This window comes from Camelus ferus, chromosome 34, assembly GCF_009834535.1.
Source record: "Camelus ferus isolate YT-003-E chromosome 34, BCGSAC_Cfer_1.0, whole genome shotgun sequence".
In the NCBI taxonomy this organism is placed as follows: Eukaryota; Metazoa; Chordata; class Mammalia; order Artiodactyla; family Camelidae; genus Camelus; species Camelus ferus.
In genome coordinates, this window is record NC_045729.1 from 15163424 (window position 1) to 15180940 (window position 17517).

The 17517-nt window shown below is 33.5% G+C and overlaps 1 protein-coding gene across 3 annotated transcripts; it reads right to left on the reverse strand.

Annotated features, from left to right (window-relative positions):
• Positions 1-344: 344 nt before the first annotated feature.
• On the reverse strand, positions 345-14565 carry KLRF1 (killer cell lectin like receptor F1). 3 transcript variants are annotated; one of them, XM_032473127.1, is made up of 8 exons: positions 14348-14565; positions 11514-11540; positions 11211-11309; positions 8421-8519; positions 7450-7605; positions 4363-4502; positions 3838-3950; positions 345-1673 (listed from the first exon to the last, which is right to left on the reverse strand). In XM_032473127.1, exons 1-8 carry the CDS (start codon positions 14430-14432, stop codon positions 1565-1567), a joined length of 828 nt encoding a protein of 275 aa, XP_032329018.1. In that variant the 5' UTR covers positions 14433-14565; the 3' UTR covers positions 345-1564. The 3 variants fall into 3 exon arrangements, with proteins under 3 accessions (XP_032329018.1, XP_032329019.1, XP_006192205.1); XM_032473128.1 differs by lacking the exon at positions 11514-11540; XM_006192143.3 differs by lacking the exons at positions 11211-11309; positions 11514-11540.
• Positions 14566-17517: the final 2952 nt, after the last annotated feature.

Sequence of the window (17517 nt, forward strand, 5' to 3'; positions counted from 1 at the left end):
TATGTGCATGGGTTTATTTCTGGGCCCTCTACTCTGTTCCATTTATCTCCACGTCCGTTTTTGGGCCAGTACCATACCGCTTTGATTACTGTCACTCTGTAGGCTGATCTGAAGTCGGGGTTTGTGATACCTCCAGCTTTGTTCTTTTTTCTCATGATCACCTTGACAATTCAGGGTGTTTTGTGATTCCATAAAAATTTTAAAATTATTTGTCCTAGTTCTGTGAAAAATCTCGTGTATTTTGATAGGAGTTTCATTAAATCTGGAACTTGTTGTTGTAAAGTTTAGTCAAGCTCAGGGGAGTGTTAAGTCCATCCTGGTCATTCCCCACAAAGTGTTAACTGATTACAAACAAAAAAGGGTCACATTACAGTGAGGTCTGGCAAGCATCCCATTAATCATGTGGACAAAATGAATATTATCAAGAATAGAACAAATAAAACCGTGTACCCTCTGAGAGGATGCAGAGAGAAGAACAGAGCTTCACCGCACCACTTCTCTACTAGTCCTGCCAAGAAGGCATAACTTGAATAGAATCATGAGAAATAATCAGATACATTTAAATTGAAGAATATTTTACAGAATAGCCAACTTGCAGTAGTTGAAAGTGTCAGATTATGCATTTCAAGGAAAGTTAAGGAACTTTCTCTAGATGGAAAGGGATCAAAGAGGCATAATAACTAAATGCAGAAAATGAAGTCTAAGCTGGATGTTTTATTCAAAAAACACATAATATATATGACAATTGGCAAAGCTCAAAGAGAGTTAGAGACAATAATACTGCATCAGTATTGAGTGGTTAATTTTGATAGTTGTATTGTGACTAAGTAGAGGATTTGGGGGCTACGAAGTATACACACAAGTAACGATACTTAAAATTTTATAATGAAAGGCATTGATTTGGCAGCTAATTCTCAAGAGTTTTGGGGAAAAGGAAAGTTCTTTTTCTGTACCTGTAATTTCCTCATAAATTTGTGGTCGTTTCTAAATGTAGATAAAAATTGTATAAAGTCTAAAGCAAACAAACAACACATTTAACGCTTTTCCCCCAGAATGCCCAGTTTTAAGGTTTACATCATAGAAATAAAAGTGCTACGACTTAGAAAGATATTCATGATATTTACTGCAGCATAGTTTTTAGTGGCCAAAACCTGGAAGCAAAGTTAATTCTCATCAATAAAGGAGTTAAAAATGTACAAATCCACCCTAAAACGCAACTCAGAACTATACGAAATTTCCGTACGATATTGCTGAGAATTTTAAAAAGCAAGATACAGAAAAGCAGACATAATTTGATTACATTTGTTGTAAAACATAAAGTGAGCTAAGTCATGAACACAAGTGCATGGGTTCACACTAGATTATATTTTCACACGAAGAATCAGAAGGGTATATTTTAGATTGTTAACAGGAGTTTCTCTGGGGCTAGCGCCGATGAAGATGATGGAAGGAAACTAGAGAAGAAATGTTGGTGTTTGACTGCAGTTCAAAATTCTTACTCCTGAAGACTGATACTAGGCAATACACTTTGATCACTGCCTACTCCACTATCACTTTTAAAATTTTAATACTGGCAGATCCATTTGAAAACACTGCTGCAGGTTTCAGAATAAATTCTGTTTTCCTTGAGGGCAGCACAGCTGTTCTCTTCAGCTGGTCCTTTTATAAAGAATCTGCAGAAGAGAAGAGGAACACATCGTTCATCGTTGTTGCTGAGAATATCCATTTGTGTTTTCAGTTGACACTTTCCCTTAATTAAAAGATAATTCAAGTATTCAAGGCATGTTTTAACACCTCGGCTCACTGAACATTTCACTGTCTCTGAAACTTATGTCTATGATTGGCAGAGAGTTCCCAGAGAGTGTGTTTGCAAATGACAGAGTTCAGAATAAATGTGTGCCCACAGTCCTATCCTCCTTTCCATTGTTCTACGTTATCCATTAGATTAAAAACTGAGATTAAGGCAGGAAGGCATAGCTCCGTGGTAGAGCACATGCTTAGCAAGCACGAGGTCCTGGGTTCAATCTCCAGTAACTCTCTTAAATAAATAAATAAACCTAAATTACCTTCCCACCCCCCCCCCCCAAACAAACAAACTGAGATTAAGTCACATGGACAGCTCACTTAACCTTCCTGGTTTCTCATAGCTAATTGTACAATAGAGATAATATTTACCTCACGTTATTGTTATAGAAGTTAAATGAATTGATGTTTGTAAAGAACTCAATACACAAACTGACCCAGGTAAGCCCGAAATAAATTGTACATTTATTGAATGACTTACTCATAAAGCAACATGTTAAACACAATAATAGAGCTATCTTTAAAACACTGTAGTATTAGTGATTTATTCTGTTAGGAACTGATTTAAATTGAGGAATAAGTTCAAGAAAATATCATGGAAGAGGTACAGATGATCATCAAAGCTTCCAGATTAATAGTGGAAAAGAAAGGACTGAATTTTCGTATTGAAAAATACACTCTGCCCACTTCTAGATTCGAATTTTGATTTGAATATTTTTGAACAAAAATCGCTAGGCACGGTTTAGAGTTAAAACTCAGTCCTAAAGATAGTGTTGAGTAAATTTGGCACGAGGAGAAAACGTAGGTTAGCATCCTTCTAGGTAGCTGATCGGGTAGCGCTCAGTGATACAGTTTCCCCTCAGGTAACGCACGTCCGCGATTCTGTTCCCCATTCCAAATAACGTCCTTAATTGACCTCCTTGGATTGGTGAATTTAGGGCAGTGAGATAGAAAATAAGCAATATTTAATGATGAAATAAGGCTGAAGGGACAATAACACGATAGTGTACAGTAAGTTGGTTACCATAGTGAGTAAGTTTCTTATCACTGCTGTAATAAATTACCACAAATCCAGTGGCTTAAAACAACCCAAATTTGTTATTTCACAGTGCTAGGTATCAGAAATCCAAAACTGGTCTCAAAGGATTAGAATCAAATGTCTGCTAAGCTGCCTTCTGCAGGCACTCGGGGGAAATTTGCTCATCCCCGTTTTGCAGCTGCCCGAGGCTGCCTGCGCTCCCTGGGTACCAGTCACATGACTTGGACTTCTGTGTGTATCTTTATAGCTCCTCTGACCCTGCCCCTACTCACTCCCTCTTATAAGGACTCCTGTGATTACACTGAATCCACCAAAATAATCCAGCATAATACTTCTATCCCAATATTATTCATTTAGTCACATTCGTGAAATCTCTTTGCATGTAAGGTGACATATTCACAGGATCTGGGGATTAGAACATGGACATTTTTGGGGGACCATTATTCTACCTATCAACATAGAGATAAGATTTGAGTTTACTGGTGAACCTATTCGTATTTCTAATTAACTGATTACAAAATCAACACGAGCATACAAAAACATTAAAATTTTTAAAATCTCAATAATCTCATGCAATTGCTGAGAGAATTTTCAATTATTTTGTTCTGTCTTGTATTTCTTGTTTGTTCTTTAACATTATTATAATTGTACAATACAAATAATTGTACACAATTTTTTTAATTACTAAAGATTATTTTTAAAAAGCACTGAGAACTTTGAAAACAGAAAACTACATTGGTTCAATCCACCTTTTCATAGAAATTGTGTGTAGTTTTTAAACATTTTGTGCAGAACCATTATGGTTTTCAAATTCTTTTGCTTGGAAAACCAAACCAAAATATCCATTGTTACTCCAGCGAACATTAAATTAATTTTCATCCTTTGAAATTCTTTAGTCCCAAGAACTATTTCTGAGTTGATTTTGGTGGATTTAGATTAAGAAGATAAGTTCCATGATAGACAATAAATCAGATTGCCTTTCTGGAAGGACTCACATCTTTGGATCTAATGGAGAATCATCCACCCAGGTCCATGTCTTCTTCAGGGAGGTAAAGTTAAGCCCAATCCACACGTAGTTTGATTGTTTTAGAGTTTTCTGTATAAAAGCCTAAAAAGTGGGTGATGAGTAACTAAATGAACAGAATATTTTAGCAATTTACATATACTAAGTAAGATTTTAGAATTTTATTAGACAACTAACACTCTTGCATAAGGATTCTTATACTGGTCAATTCATATCTTGTTCACACATACATTATATATTATATAAGTACACTTCTTGCAAATTGAATGCAAATCTTCAGACCAGAATTAGCGTGTTTTAAGTGGGGCACTGGCTGTGTGCACAAAATTTCAAAGGGCACCAAAAACTCAGTAATCAAGATGAAAAGAAAATGTAATGAAAAGGTGGGAAGGAATTAAATGAATTAAATGAATTTAATTTAATGAAACGGTGGGAAGATAAGCTATTTTTAACTGTAAGGAGGCTAAAGGCATAACCATAAGGCTCAACCACTTACCATTTCAAGTTGGTCCTGAATAATTAGTAGGTGAGATTTTCTTCCCAAACAGTATCCATAGCTGTCATTCCAACTTTTCATCTCATTAGAGAACCAATAACACTTTTCTTGATATTTGAGCCATTCTGAAGGGCACATTGCTATAAAATTGACAGTGAGAATACTTACATGCTGCAGGAAGAAGAGTGGATCAATGATAAAATCACTCACAACAACGTGTTCAGACTCACAAGGTGTCCAAAATGCAAACGGTAATTCACAGGAATTAAGGAAATTAAATTAGTAAGAGGAAGCAAAACTTTGATGTAAAAGGACTTTTTTCTCATCATAATCTGATTACTAAAATAACATGAACCAATTACGATATATATTGCATTAATGCTATTTGAGAGATTAGATAAAATATTATCTATATCATTTGCTTAGAATTTATCCATATAAAGTTATAGAATCCCTCTTATTGTTTCATGGGTTTAAATCATTCTCTAATATCTCCCTTTTAATATTAAGTAATGTTGAGATAAATAATAGTTTTTTTTTCCCAACCTGTATAATTGCAGTTCATCAAGTCTTTTGACTTTCTTAAATTTAAGTTGAGGTCTTCTCAAATTGAAAATATCTGAGACTTTCAGAATAAGAATGAGGGGAAAATGTGATACAATTTAAAATAAAGTCACATACCAAAGTCAGACTTGTGGCCGTGACAATCTCTTTTTTTTTTATTGAGATAAAAAATGTGATACAGAATTCACCATGTTAACCACTTTCAAGTACAAATGCCATGGGTTTTAGGGCATCCACAAGATGTGCAAATCTGACTACTATCTCACTCCAAAATATTGTTAGCACCCCAAATGAAGCCCCATAAATAATGAGCAGTACCCATTCTGCCAACCCTGAATCTTGGCAATCACTAATCTGCTTTCTGTATTTGACTGTGATGGATATGACTATGACTTTCTGATTTGACGATAATGGATGTTTTATATATGTGGGATTGTATCATGTTTAGCTTTCTGTGATGGCTTTTTCAGTTAGCATGTTTTCAAGGTTCATTCAGTTGAAGCATGTATCAGTAGTTTATTCCTATTTTTAACTGAATTGTTTGTCTTTTTCTGGAGTTGTAAGAGTTATTTCAATATACTGGATAGTAGACACCCATTTGATAATATGATTCACAAATATTTTTCCCATTAAATGTGCTGTCTTTTCAGTTTCTTTAAATGTCCTTTAGTGAACAAATGTCTTTACTTTTGATGGTATCCATTTTATCTATTTTTTTCTTTTGTCGCTTGTGTTTTTGATCTCATATTTGAAATCATTGCCTAATTGAAAGTTATAAAGATTTACATTTATTTTTCCCTTGTAAAAAATTCCTAGTTTAGCTCTTACATTTAGGTCTTTGATCCATTTTGAATTGATTTTTTGATATTGTATGAGCTAGGTTTCCAGATTCATTCTCTGTGTGTGGCTGTCCAGTTGACCTAGCTCCACTCATTGAAAAGACTGTTCTTTTCACACTAAATGGTTGTAGCACCCTTGTGAAAAATCATTTGACCATAGGTGTATGGGCTTAATTCTGAATCTTCAATTCTATTCCATTGACCTTTTATCTAGCCTAAGTCCAGTGCAACACTGGTTTTATTACTGTAGATTTGTAGTAAGTTTTGACATTGGAATATGTGAGTCTTCCAAATTCATTATTCTTTTTCAAGATTATTTTGCTTTTCAGGATTCCTTGCAATTTCATGTGAATTGTAGGATCATCTTGTTCATTTCCACAAAAAAAGACCATTGGAATTTTGATAGGGATTTCTTTGAATCTAGATAACTTTGGTTAGTATTTCTATCCTTATACTAACTAATTGTGGTGTATACATACAAGAAAATATTATTCAGTTTAAAAAGGAATAAAGTGCCGATACATGATACAACATGGATGAACTTCAGAAACATTCTGCTAAGTGAAAGAAGAAAGACACAAAAGGTAGAATATTGTATGATTCCATTATATGAAAATCCAGAATAGGCAAATCCATACAGACAAAAGCAGATTAGTCATTATTGGGAGCTAGGGAGAGAGAGAATGGGGAGTAATTGCTTATTGCGTATAGGGTTTCTTTTTTAGCTGATGAAAATGTTTTGGAACTAGGTAAATAAACTGGAATGTTCTAATACCATTGAATTGTTTAATTTTAAATGATTAACTTTGTTTGCTAGTATTACCTCAAATGAAGGAGAAAAATATTTATAGAAAATTAAAATCTCATAGTTTAGTTATACAATATTTTGACTTTAATGAATGCTCAGTGGTGTCTATATGATTCTATGTTTACCTATCAAAGCTTTCTTACCTCTGAAAAGGTTCCATTATGATACACACCTTAATGAAGCTGGTCAGAGTGTAAAATATTGGTAAAATTACAGTATTTCAATTGGATTAGGACTTGTACATGTAAAACTGACACATAAACCAAAAGGAAAGAATGTCAATAAGTAAATCATAATATATATGAAATTTCCATATGAGATAAGGGAACAAAGCAAACTAGTGGATTAGAGAAAAATCCTTTGATAAATAATTATAAAATAAATTAATCTGTACCTTCCACACATATCATACTAGCAAATAAATGTTGAAGGTTCAAAGAGTCAAGGGTTCAAAAGTCAAACTAAAAAGTTGCAAGTAGAAAGTTTTCCAAAATTTGTATGATTGGAATTTCTACACTTAAAATCATAATAGGTAATTTGTTAGATATAATTACTTTTACTCATTTTGTATTTCAAGAAAGGATAAATAAGAGACAAAAATAGTCATTTAAATACTGCCTTATAATCACAATTAACTTTCCATATTTACATGTCTCAACATGATTTTAAACTCTTAGAGAACTTCTTTGTTATGTTGTTTACACCTCTCCTCCTACTGCAAAAAAATTAAACTATAGGAATCAAATTTTGAGTAAAAAGTAGATTCATATCAAATCTGTGTTGGTTTACTCTCCTGAATACCTATTCAATAGGATTTTTCAAACTTAGAAAGTCCAAAAGATGAAAAGTGGTACAGACCAAAGCCTTGAGTGATACCTTTATTGTTTGTAGCTCCTGAAACACAGCGGCCTGCATCCTTATTACTTATATTTCCTCTTGCGTCACTCTTCGCTTTCAGGTTTCTGATGTCATCGTGCTGGGTGAAATTGGAATTATTTCCTTTTTGGCACCTTAGCAACACTTCCTGAGAAACTTGAAAACAGGATTATTTTCAGGTTGGGTAAATGTCTTTGTGCAATGTCTCAGATACAGATTATTTGCAATGATGCTAATGATGGGAACAGGAAGTAACTGGAGGGATAACTAGAAATTTTCTTTTCTTTTTTTTTTTTTGTTTAAATTAGAATATTACACAATTAATTCATTGGTAGAACATGTGTTTGCTGAGGATCTATTCTGTGCCAGCCACTGTCCTCAGAGCAAGTAATGCAGAAGCAAATAAAGCAAAATTCCTATTGCAGGGCTATGCATTCTCTTTCCAAGCTTACTTAATCTTTTGCTGAAACCTGTAACGCTGTATTCAGTCCATTCTACCTTAATTATTTACTTAAAATCAGTTTCTTCCACGAAAATATGGATTTCTCACCATCACTATTCCTTTTCTTTAAATTTGAAAGACTTCTTGTAATGTTTGTAGTAGTTGCTCAGTAAATATTTGGACAAAAACAGGAGTAAACTAAATACAATCTTAGGTAAAATGTATAAATTCTTTGAGAAAAAAATAATGGAATTCTATCCACAAACTGCTAAGAAACCTAAAAATATGATTTGCAAATACATTACAAACACACACATATTTTTCTCCTAGAAGATCAGATACCACATGAGGAGATAATTATCTGATTTGACTATGTATTAAATATGTTATTGTGGGATATCATATATTGCTTTATATATAGTAGCTCTTTATTTTATCTTTTTAATATAATGAAGAATGAATGAATATGAAAGAAAAGTCTAGAAAAAATCAGTTTTTCAAAGTTTTTGTTTAAGATCTGATAACTTACCTAACAGAGTCAGGGTGATCAGAGTCAAAGCCAGAATACCACTTACTGTTCCAGATAGCCCCAGGAAGATTTTATACCGGTGCAACACTGCAGAACAATCTGAGAGATTAATCACATGAATTAGCTTAGAAAAGTACATTCCTGTGAAGTGATAGCAATTGTAATAATAGGATTATATGCGATAATGGTTTTCAATTTCAAAGGATATCAGGCAATAAAAATATAAAATTACGTAAATAGAAAAATATATATTTATTTTATTAGTAATGGTAATATTCTGGATGATCAGAATAGTGAGAGTAGAAAAACTACCCTTGAAGTTGCCAAACCCTATGAAGAAAGGACATAATAAACCATACAGAACAGTAATTCAGAGAAATAGTACACAGCTTTTCTCTTTGTCTCATGACAAAGATAGTAAAATAAGATTTGTCAGAATTCAGTTAATGAATATCCTGCATTTCCCATATTCCTTATGAATAATATAATAACCAATAAATTCCAAAATTTCAACATATGTAATAAAATGCCATCATTTATTTTAAAAATCAAACAAACGATTATCAGAAAACGTTACAATAAAGGACGTGGAAGCTTGTTCAGATTCAACTCAGACTCAATTATATCTCCTAGGCATCATGGGATAACCTTTACAGTATGAATTTGAGGCACATTAAGACTCAAAATTATGGAGAAAATAACATTTTCATTACCCTATGTTTTATCCTGTAGAGAAGTCGTATAATTTAACCTACAAGGTTACAACAGAATTCTTTTTCCATCAAAAAATTAAAATAATTTAAAAAACAAACCAAAAAACCCAGTCACTCTTATGGGTGTTCATACAAAAGTCTTAAATATACTAGTAGTAGCTAAAACATACCATGAGCATGTTGGGTTTATTCTAGGACTATAAGAGTTTTTAAATAGTAAGAAATCCATTAATATTATATATTAATAGAGGTAAGGGAAAATGTATTATCTTCTCAACAGACATAAAAAACACAAATGATAAAATCCAACAAACATATGCTAAAAGATAAAGCAGAAATTAATGGATACGTGTTCAATACAACAGTTCTTTGCCTAATGAAGCTAATATCATATTTAATAGAGAAACATGATAAGCTTTTTCCATAAATGTTTGGAAAAAATTAGCTATACTATAAAGGTTAAAGGGAAAAAGTATTAAAAATAAGTATAATAATTCATACATTTATTCACAATATATAAAATATATATTTATATTTTTTATTAGCATAAGTACAATGGCAACCCCAAAGCAAAACCTACAATAAATGCACACATTAAAAGAAAAGATAATCAAAGCATGCCACTATGAAATCAATTCACAAACAAAGGCAGCAAGAGAGGAAGAAAGGAACAAGGGAACTAGGAAGTACAAAACAGTAGAAAACAGTTAATAAGCTAGCATTAGTAAGTCCTTACATATCAAGAATCACTCTAAGTGTAAATGGATTAAATACTCCAATTCAAAGGCCCAGAATGGCTGGATGGATTAAAACAAAAAAAGACCCAACTACATGTTGCCTACAAGAGACTTCAGCTTTAAGGATACACATAGGCAAGAGAAGGGATAGAAAAAATACATTCCATGCAAATGGAAACTAAAAGAAAGCAGAAGTAGCTAAACTTACATCAGACAAAATCTGCAACAAAAACAAAGTTCATTACATAATAATAACTAAGATTGAATTATTAATTTAAAAAATCCCCCAAAAGAAAATATTTGACAGTCATCTATCTGATAAAGTGTTAAGACTCAAAATATATAAGGGACTCTACAACTCAAAAAATTCTATTAAAAAAATGGGCAGAGGATCTGAGTAGACAGTTTTCTAAAGACATACAAATGGCCAAGTACGTGATCATCAAGGAAATGTAAACAAAACCATAATGAGATATCACCTCACATCTGGCATAGGTGTTATCGAAGACAAGAGATAACAAGTGTAGGTGAGGATGTGAAGGAAGGGGATGCTGCGTCCAGCAGAGCTCAGGGCCGTGTCTGAGGACCGCGACGCAAGACTTAAGAAACAAAGAGGCAAAGTAAAGAGCAAAGATGGGACCAGGGGACTCAAGGTCTCGTGGATCTAGAGTGCCAAAAGCCTGGTCGACATCCTGTTTATTGGGAGTATACGGCTCAGAAAAAAATGCGATCAAAGAGGTGGGGCTTTAGATATTTCATGCCAGAAGCACGAAGTTCTGCTTGCTGGCTAACTGATTCATTTCAGGCCTATCCCTTCCAGGAACAATCACCCTCCTCGGGGGATGCAAAATTTCTAAGTGTATCCTGTGATTGCCTCTGGGACATCTCGAGATAGCAAATATTTCCCCGGGGTTAAACCACATGCTTTCCTGCCAGAACCAAGTTCTGTTAATGGATGATCTGGCTTCCCATGACCGTCCATTGTTTTACCCTAAGGAAATATTTGCCCTCCTTCCTGTCTGTGGTCATTCTCAAGATTGCTCACCACAAATTTTCTTTAGCATCATACATGTTATAGGTCATCGACTGTGTAAAACATGAAAACAAAGCAGGCGTGTGCATTTTTAAGCAAGTAAGTGTGAATGTAAGATTTTACGCTCATGGAAATTTAGGTGCGGCTTGTTTTCCAGCAGCTTGTTTCCCAGCAAGGGGACACTTGCACACTGTTGGTGAAAGTGTAAAAGTGTGAAGCCACTATGGGAAACAATGTGAAAATTCCTCAAAAAAGCAAAAACAAAACTACCATGTGACACAGCACTCCCACGTGTGAGTGTATTCACCTGAACTGAAATCAGTATCTTGAAGAGCTGTTTGCACTCTTGTGTTCACCATTGCATTATTCCCACTAGCCAAGATAGGGAAGCAATCCACATGTCCACCTACAAACGAATGGATAAAACAAGGTGGGGTATATACATATACCATGAAATATTATTCAGCAATGAGTAAAAAGGAAATTCTGCTATTTGGGGCAACGTGGATGGGACCTGAAGGCAGTGTGCTAAGTGAAGTAAGTCAGACAGAGAAATACGCACACTGTCTGATATCACTCATATGTAGAATCTAAAAAAAGCTGAACTTACAGAACTGGAGAGTAGAAGGCTGGCTGCCTAGAGTGGGGGAAATGGGGAAATGTCAGCCCAAGAGTACAAACTTTCAGTTCAAGATGAATAATGTCTAAGGATCTACTGTACAGTATGATGACTATATTTAACATTGCTGTGTTATATATTCGAAAGTTGCTAAGAGAGCAGATCTTAGTTTCTCTTACCGCAAAAAAGAAATGCTAATTATGTAAGTTGATGGATTTGTTGACTAACCCTACAGTGGTAATCATTTTGCAGTATATAAGCGTATCAAATCATCATGTTGTACACCTTAAATTTATGCAGATATATATGTGTATATATATTTATATATCAAGTATATCTCAATAAAGGTGGAAGAAGAAAGATCCCAAATCTCCATTACTAATTAATATTTTGGGGAGGTATTATTCAATGCAATCAGACAAAATAACCAAAATACAAGGGAAAACAGAAAAATAGAAACAATTATTTGAAAGTAATAAAGTATGTGTTTTGCAAAACTAAAAGAGTTGATTAAGAAAATGTATTATACTCCCCAAAATAAGCTTAAAATTTATTAGCTACAGTCACAAAATTAATATACTAAAATCAATTGCCTTTATATATCCAATAACCTTTTAAAAATATAACTGAAGGGAAGGCATTGCTTGTAGACAGATAACAAGCTTTTTTAAAAAAGACAAAACTGGAAATAAACTTAATAAGAAGTGCTCCAAATTGCTATGAAGAGAACTGAACGAACAAACAAATAGAAAACAGCATCATGAATGTAGACTCGACCTAATGGAAATTCAGCCATGTCTTGGATTGAAGGCTAAGTGTCAGAGATAAATTTTCCTTAAGTTAATTGATAAATTAAGAAGTAATTTAGTATTCTATAAAACTACATCTCAGTTTGTTTTTGTTGATTATAGTGCAAGAATTGGCAAAATTCATTATACAATTATTTGGGAGAGCAAACAAATGAGAAGAGTCAAGTAAACACTGAAAAAGGTGGAAATACAAAATGGCACAATCCTATGGGGAGATAGTTGGAAAAAGCTAGCAAATTTATATAGGCATTTACATTGTCATCCAGCAATGTCTCTTTGAGGAATCTGTCTTAGTGACAACTTGGCAAAATATAAAAGACATAAGTGCAAAGTATTGCACTATTTATAATAGGAATATACTAGAGAAAGAATGAAGATAGTATAAATGTCCATCAACGAGGGGTGGGGGGTAGTTGAATAAACCATGGTACCTCCAATTAATGAAGAAACATTCAGCTAAATGAAGGATCAGGGGATGTAGCTGTGTGTGTTTGTATATACGTGCGTGTGTGTGTGCGTGTGTAACGATTTTCTGTAGGGAAGGAGGAAGAGGACAGAGTGAAAGGGACAGGATAGGAGTTGGAATTATGTTTTTTTAAATTTTTTTAAAATAAAGTACAGTCAATTATAATGTGTCAATTTCTGGTGTACAGCACAATGTCCCAGTCATTCATATACACACATATATCTGTTGTCACATTTTTCTCCATTAAAAGTTATTACAAGATATTGATCATAGTTCCCTGTGCTCTACAAAAGAAACTCTTTAAAATCTATTTTTATATATAGTGGCTAACATCTGCAAATATCACAGGGAGTTGAAATTATGGGAGCGGGAGGTCTCTACCTTGCTATATAGGTTTGAGTTTAAAAATACGTAAAAATGCTTTACATAAATATAAAATAATGATATTCTATGAATTATGTATAATTATAATTATATAATGTGTATGCTTATACATAATTTTTAAAAGCTGTCAGAATGAAAAAGCAATCTCTAAAAATAAAATGAAATATGAAACAAAACTCTGCGTATTATTAGTGAGTTCATTGTAAAGAGAGGAATTATGTGAAGTAAATTTAAAACTGTGCAAACCCAATGTAATATATACTAAGGACAAAAAAAACCTGCAAAAAACACTGTAATCTGCTATAAGCAAGTATATTATTAGTGACACTATTTCTACAATGATTCTGAAACTTTCTGAATATAGGGCAAAAATGTGATTTCTTCTTATCATTAGTACCAAGATATAAGAAAAGAGATACAAATATACAATCATAAAGTAAAACACTATGTACAGTGACAAGACTTAAATGTTCGATTCAACTCAAATGTCATATGTCTTACTCCAAATTTTACTAAATATCACCAAGCTTTACTAAATATTAGCAAAATACATTAGTAAATAATGATGAAGTGGCATATGCCACTTAAATAGCTAGGAGTTGCATAATTTATTATTTGCAGCTTCCTGAGCTCATTTCCTGTACCAAAATACATTTAGTTTTCCAAGTAACATTTACAAACTGAGTATGAAAAATGTTTTTACAGAGGAGCCACTACATTTTGGGGTCCTTCAGGTTAATATCTCTACTTTCTCCCCCAAAAATGTTACATCTGATGAAAAAGTGTATTTTAAAACTTTTGCAAGCTGAATTAAAAATTGATATTGGAAAATACCGTATTTTACAAATGGTAAGGAAGTAGCCTGCTGGTACCAAATATTTTTTTATTTTAATTATTAATTTTAATGAAATATATATATTTCCTGAGTATATCCTTAATGATATGAGATAAAATATTACTTTGAAAGCAAGTAACTTTGATGAAATTCCCACATTGATAAATGAGAGAGTCAGAGACAGAGAGAGGACAGAAGCTTAGACAGAGAGAAGGAAATAGTACAGAAATGAGACAGTCCAAGAACAGAAAATGACAGAATATTGGAAACATTATCCACATTAGTTCTTATATGAAATCCATAACCATATTAATCTGCAGTGATTCCATACCTTGACATTTAAGTTGGGATGTTTGGATAGAATTCCTTTTCTTCAGCTCCACATTCAATGTCATGTATCTTTCTTCACCTTGCATCTTCAAGTGTGTGTGTGTGTGTGTGTGTGTGTTTTGTTTTGTTTTTAATATAAAATAAGAAAAGAATAATAATTCTGTGTTACTCAGATATTTGTTCTCAAATGGTCCACCCAGGGTGCCTACAAAGATTCACGGTTTCATCCACTGGTGAAAACCTCAAAGGAAATGTCTGTTTGTTTACCATGAGAAAGATGACACATATTTTCTCAACTGTCCACCACATATTGAACTTGATAGCATATTTGGGTCTATCAAAACTTCCTCTTGAGAAACCTGTAAAGTCAGGAAAATGAAAACTGTACCCCTTTTAGAGTTGAGTTAACTGACACATAGCTAATACCTTTTGCATTATGTAAATTTTCAGTTATTCTCCCTAATATATTGGTACCTAATTTAATAGAATAGCTTGCAATTACCTAACAGTTAAATTATTTCTTGATCTCAAAACAACACTGATCAAAAGTTATACTAATGATCTGATAATATACTTTAAAGAAAAAATACTGGTAATTTTTGAGGCATTCCAAAGACTCATCTGATGCAGAAAAAAAATTTTTTTCAGGAAGAATTTAGGAAAGAAATCATATTTTCCAATTACTTTTCCTGCTATTTGAAGAGGTTGTCCAATGTTCATGTGCTACGGCAGAAATTCGAGATTTTTTTTTTTCTCTTAGTTTAGTGAAGTCAAATTTACATAGAGTGAAATTCACCCCTGGTCAATATGTGATTGGATGATTTGAAATAGATATATAGATGTGTGTAACCGTCACCTAATTCAATTTTGGAACTTTTCTATTACTCTGAAAAGTTCTCTGGAGCCCAAGTTTAAGAAAGTAATACAGTTTTGGAAATAATAATTTTACAAGTTGAGATAGAGGAGTTTAAAATTTGGGCAACTACATCCCAAATCTCTGGCAATTGTAGCAAGTCTAGAGTAGGAACCCAAAGGTTTTAGCCATGAAACTTCACTGGTGAGGGAGAAGACCGAAGAAAGAGAGCCAAATACAGCAGGCCGCCTGGATGGAGCCCAGCCAGCCCTGGTCTCCTTCTGCTTTTTTTAAGCTGAGGAAGAACACTCAACAGAAAGTTTGTCCTCAACAAAAATTTAAGTGCACAATACACTATTGTTCACTCTACTACAATATCAAATACCTGCTTAAATTAAGCTTTTTTTCTGTCTATGGCAACAATGACCAAAAAGGACACTCGAGTATTTGCATGTGTCCAGAAACAGTGGATGCCATATAACAAAATGTGATGGACGATATAATCTTTGAAAGACTTCACATCATATAAAACAGAAAATTACCTATAAATTATATTAAAAACATGTGATTGAATACTCACACAAAGTAGAAAAGACCAAGATTTAGAAAATGAGTTGCAAAGTCCTCTGTTTTTGTTTCTGCTCATATATCCAAGCCTTTTTTTCTTGGTCAATAAACTCTTCATGGATAGAGTAGGTAGCTCTCTTTTGAAGATGGAAGACTTTTCCCAAAACCAACCTCTGCTACACAGGCGTTCTTTCATTCACTCAATGTTCATTCAATATCTAGAAAGTTCCAGATCTTGGAAGTACAACAGCTTAAGACTAATAGTAATTAAGAAAGGAAATACCAAAGGTCAGTGATAGTTTATGATGAGCGAATCTCGACTTTTTCATGCATACCATAATGATCTACAAAACACGTGAAGGAGAAAATAATCTGTAACTTGGTTGTATTCTCAACACCCATCAGCCACTGGTGCACGAGCTTGTATCTAATAAGTGTTTGGCTCATGAATGGATTGGAAGGTAGGGTTTGGTGAACACTTCGGCAAAGGAAGATGTTTTCAGGGAGGACAGCGTGAGAGCCTTCACATCATTGTGCACATAGATGTGTCTGTCTCACGACCGCGTGGTAGCAGGCTCTTCAAGTCCTCACACAACCACTAGAGTGCACCAGTTCACAAGAAGAACTGAGGTCCGCCAGGGAGGGTCCTCGCTGGGATGTAGGAAAAAAAGGCTGAAGCCAGCATTGTGTCAGGAATCAGCCTGCTGATTTCATTAACTTCTAGGCAGTAATTTGAAACACTACATCTTCAAGTGGTGTGTTTTGATTCACTGATCTCATGGCATCTATTAAATTAATCATCATCTTTTCCTGAGACAGGCAAAAACAATCAATCTAGCTAAGTTTGTTAAATATTTATTTAGTGATCATCTACACTGATCTGGTCACTGTGCTCAGAACTGCCACATACTACCTATGAATGTCTGCCTTCATTCTCCAAGTCTATTATGCGGGGACCATGGATCATTCATTTAAAATTTAGCTTTCAGGACTAGCTTCCCCACTAAAAAATTTAAATTGTTAAAATGAGATAAATCCAAGTAACTTAGATTTAGGATTTTTCAGCATTTTTGAATATTTCATGAGATAACAATATACATTCCAAGTTTGTGGTTGAAAATGATAATTATCTATGCTATTTATTTAGTAATTCCATTGTACTAAAGTCAGCTCTCCTGAAATGAATAATACAGAGTTTCTCTTTTCAAATTTTATTATTTGAAAAACATAGATGCCACAAATAAACACATTTTATTGCTTTATAAACATGTGTCCTCTTCAAAATGCTACTTACAAAAAAAAAAAGCTTACCAAAAAAACTTACAAAATAACTTACAAAACCTTAAATTGAAATACTCTCAATGTCTCTGTTTTGGAGACCCTTGGCTAAATACCTTTCAAAAAGTCTGAAGACTCTAACATTACTGTAAAATTAATACATTTTCTTTCCTTCTTTAAGGAGTTAAAAATGGAATTAATGAATTATGTGTTAGGTATTGAGCCAAAGTAAGTCACACTAAGATCTGTGTAAACTTTTCTTGAAAAGTTTCATTTCAAAAATTGCAACAAATGAAAACATGTGATGTTTTCTTTTTTTTTTTTTTCTGAGAAGTTCTCCTAAACGACCCTGACTTCCTGTTTCATATTCTACTAAGAAAACAGAGTGCAATGTGTTCCAGCCCAGATAATATCTGAATGTTTTGTATTCTTTTGGATTGAAATCAAAGGAGCAGTGAAAAAAGAAAACAAAT

Bases quoted from the DNA above. Each gene is read 5' to 3' on its own strand.
- KLRF1 (XM_032473127.1), bottom strand. From the start codon at position 14,432: ATGCAAGGTGAAGAAAGATACATGACATTGAATGTGGAGCTGAAGAAA. The intron at 7,606-8,420 runs GTAAGTTATCAG...CCTGTTTTCAAG, and splicing joins GATCACCCTGACTCTGTTAG to TTTCTCAGGAAGTGTTGCTA. The intron at 1,674-3,837 runs GTGAGTCCTTCC...TCTCTTCTGCAG, and splicing joins TCTCCATTAGATCCAAAGAT to ATTCTTTATAAAAGGACCAG.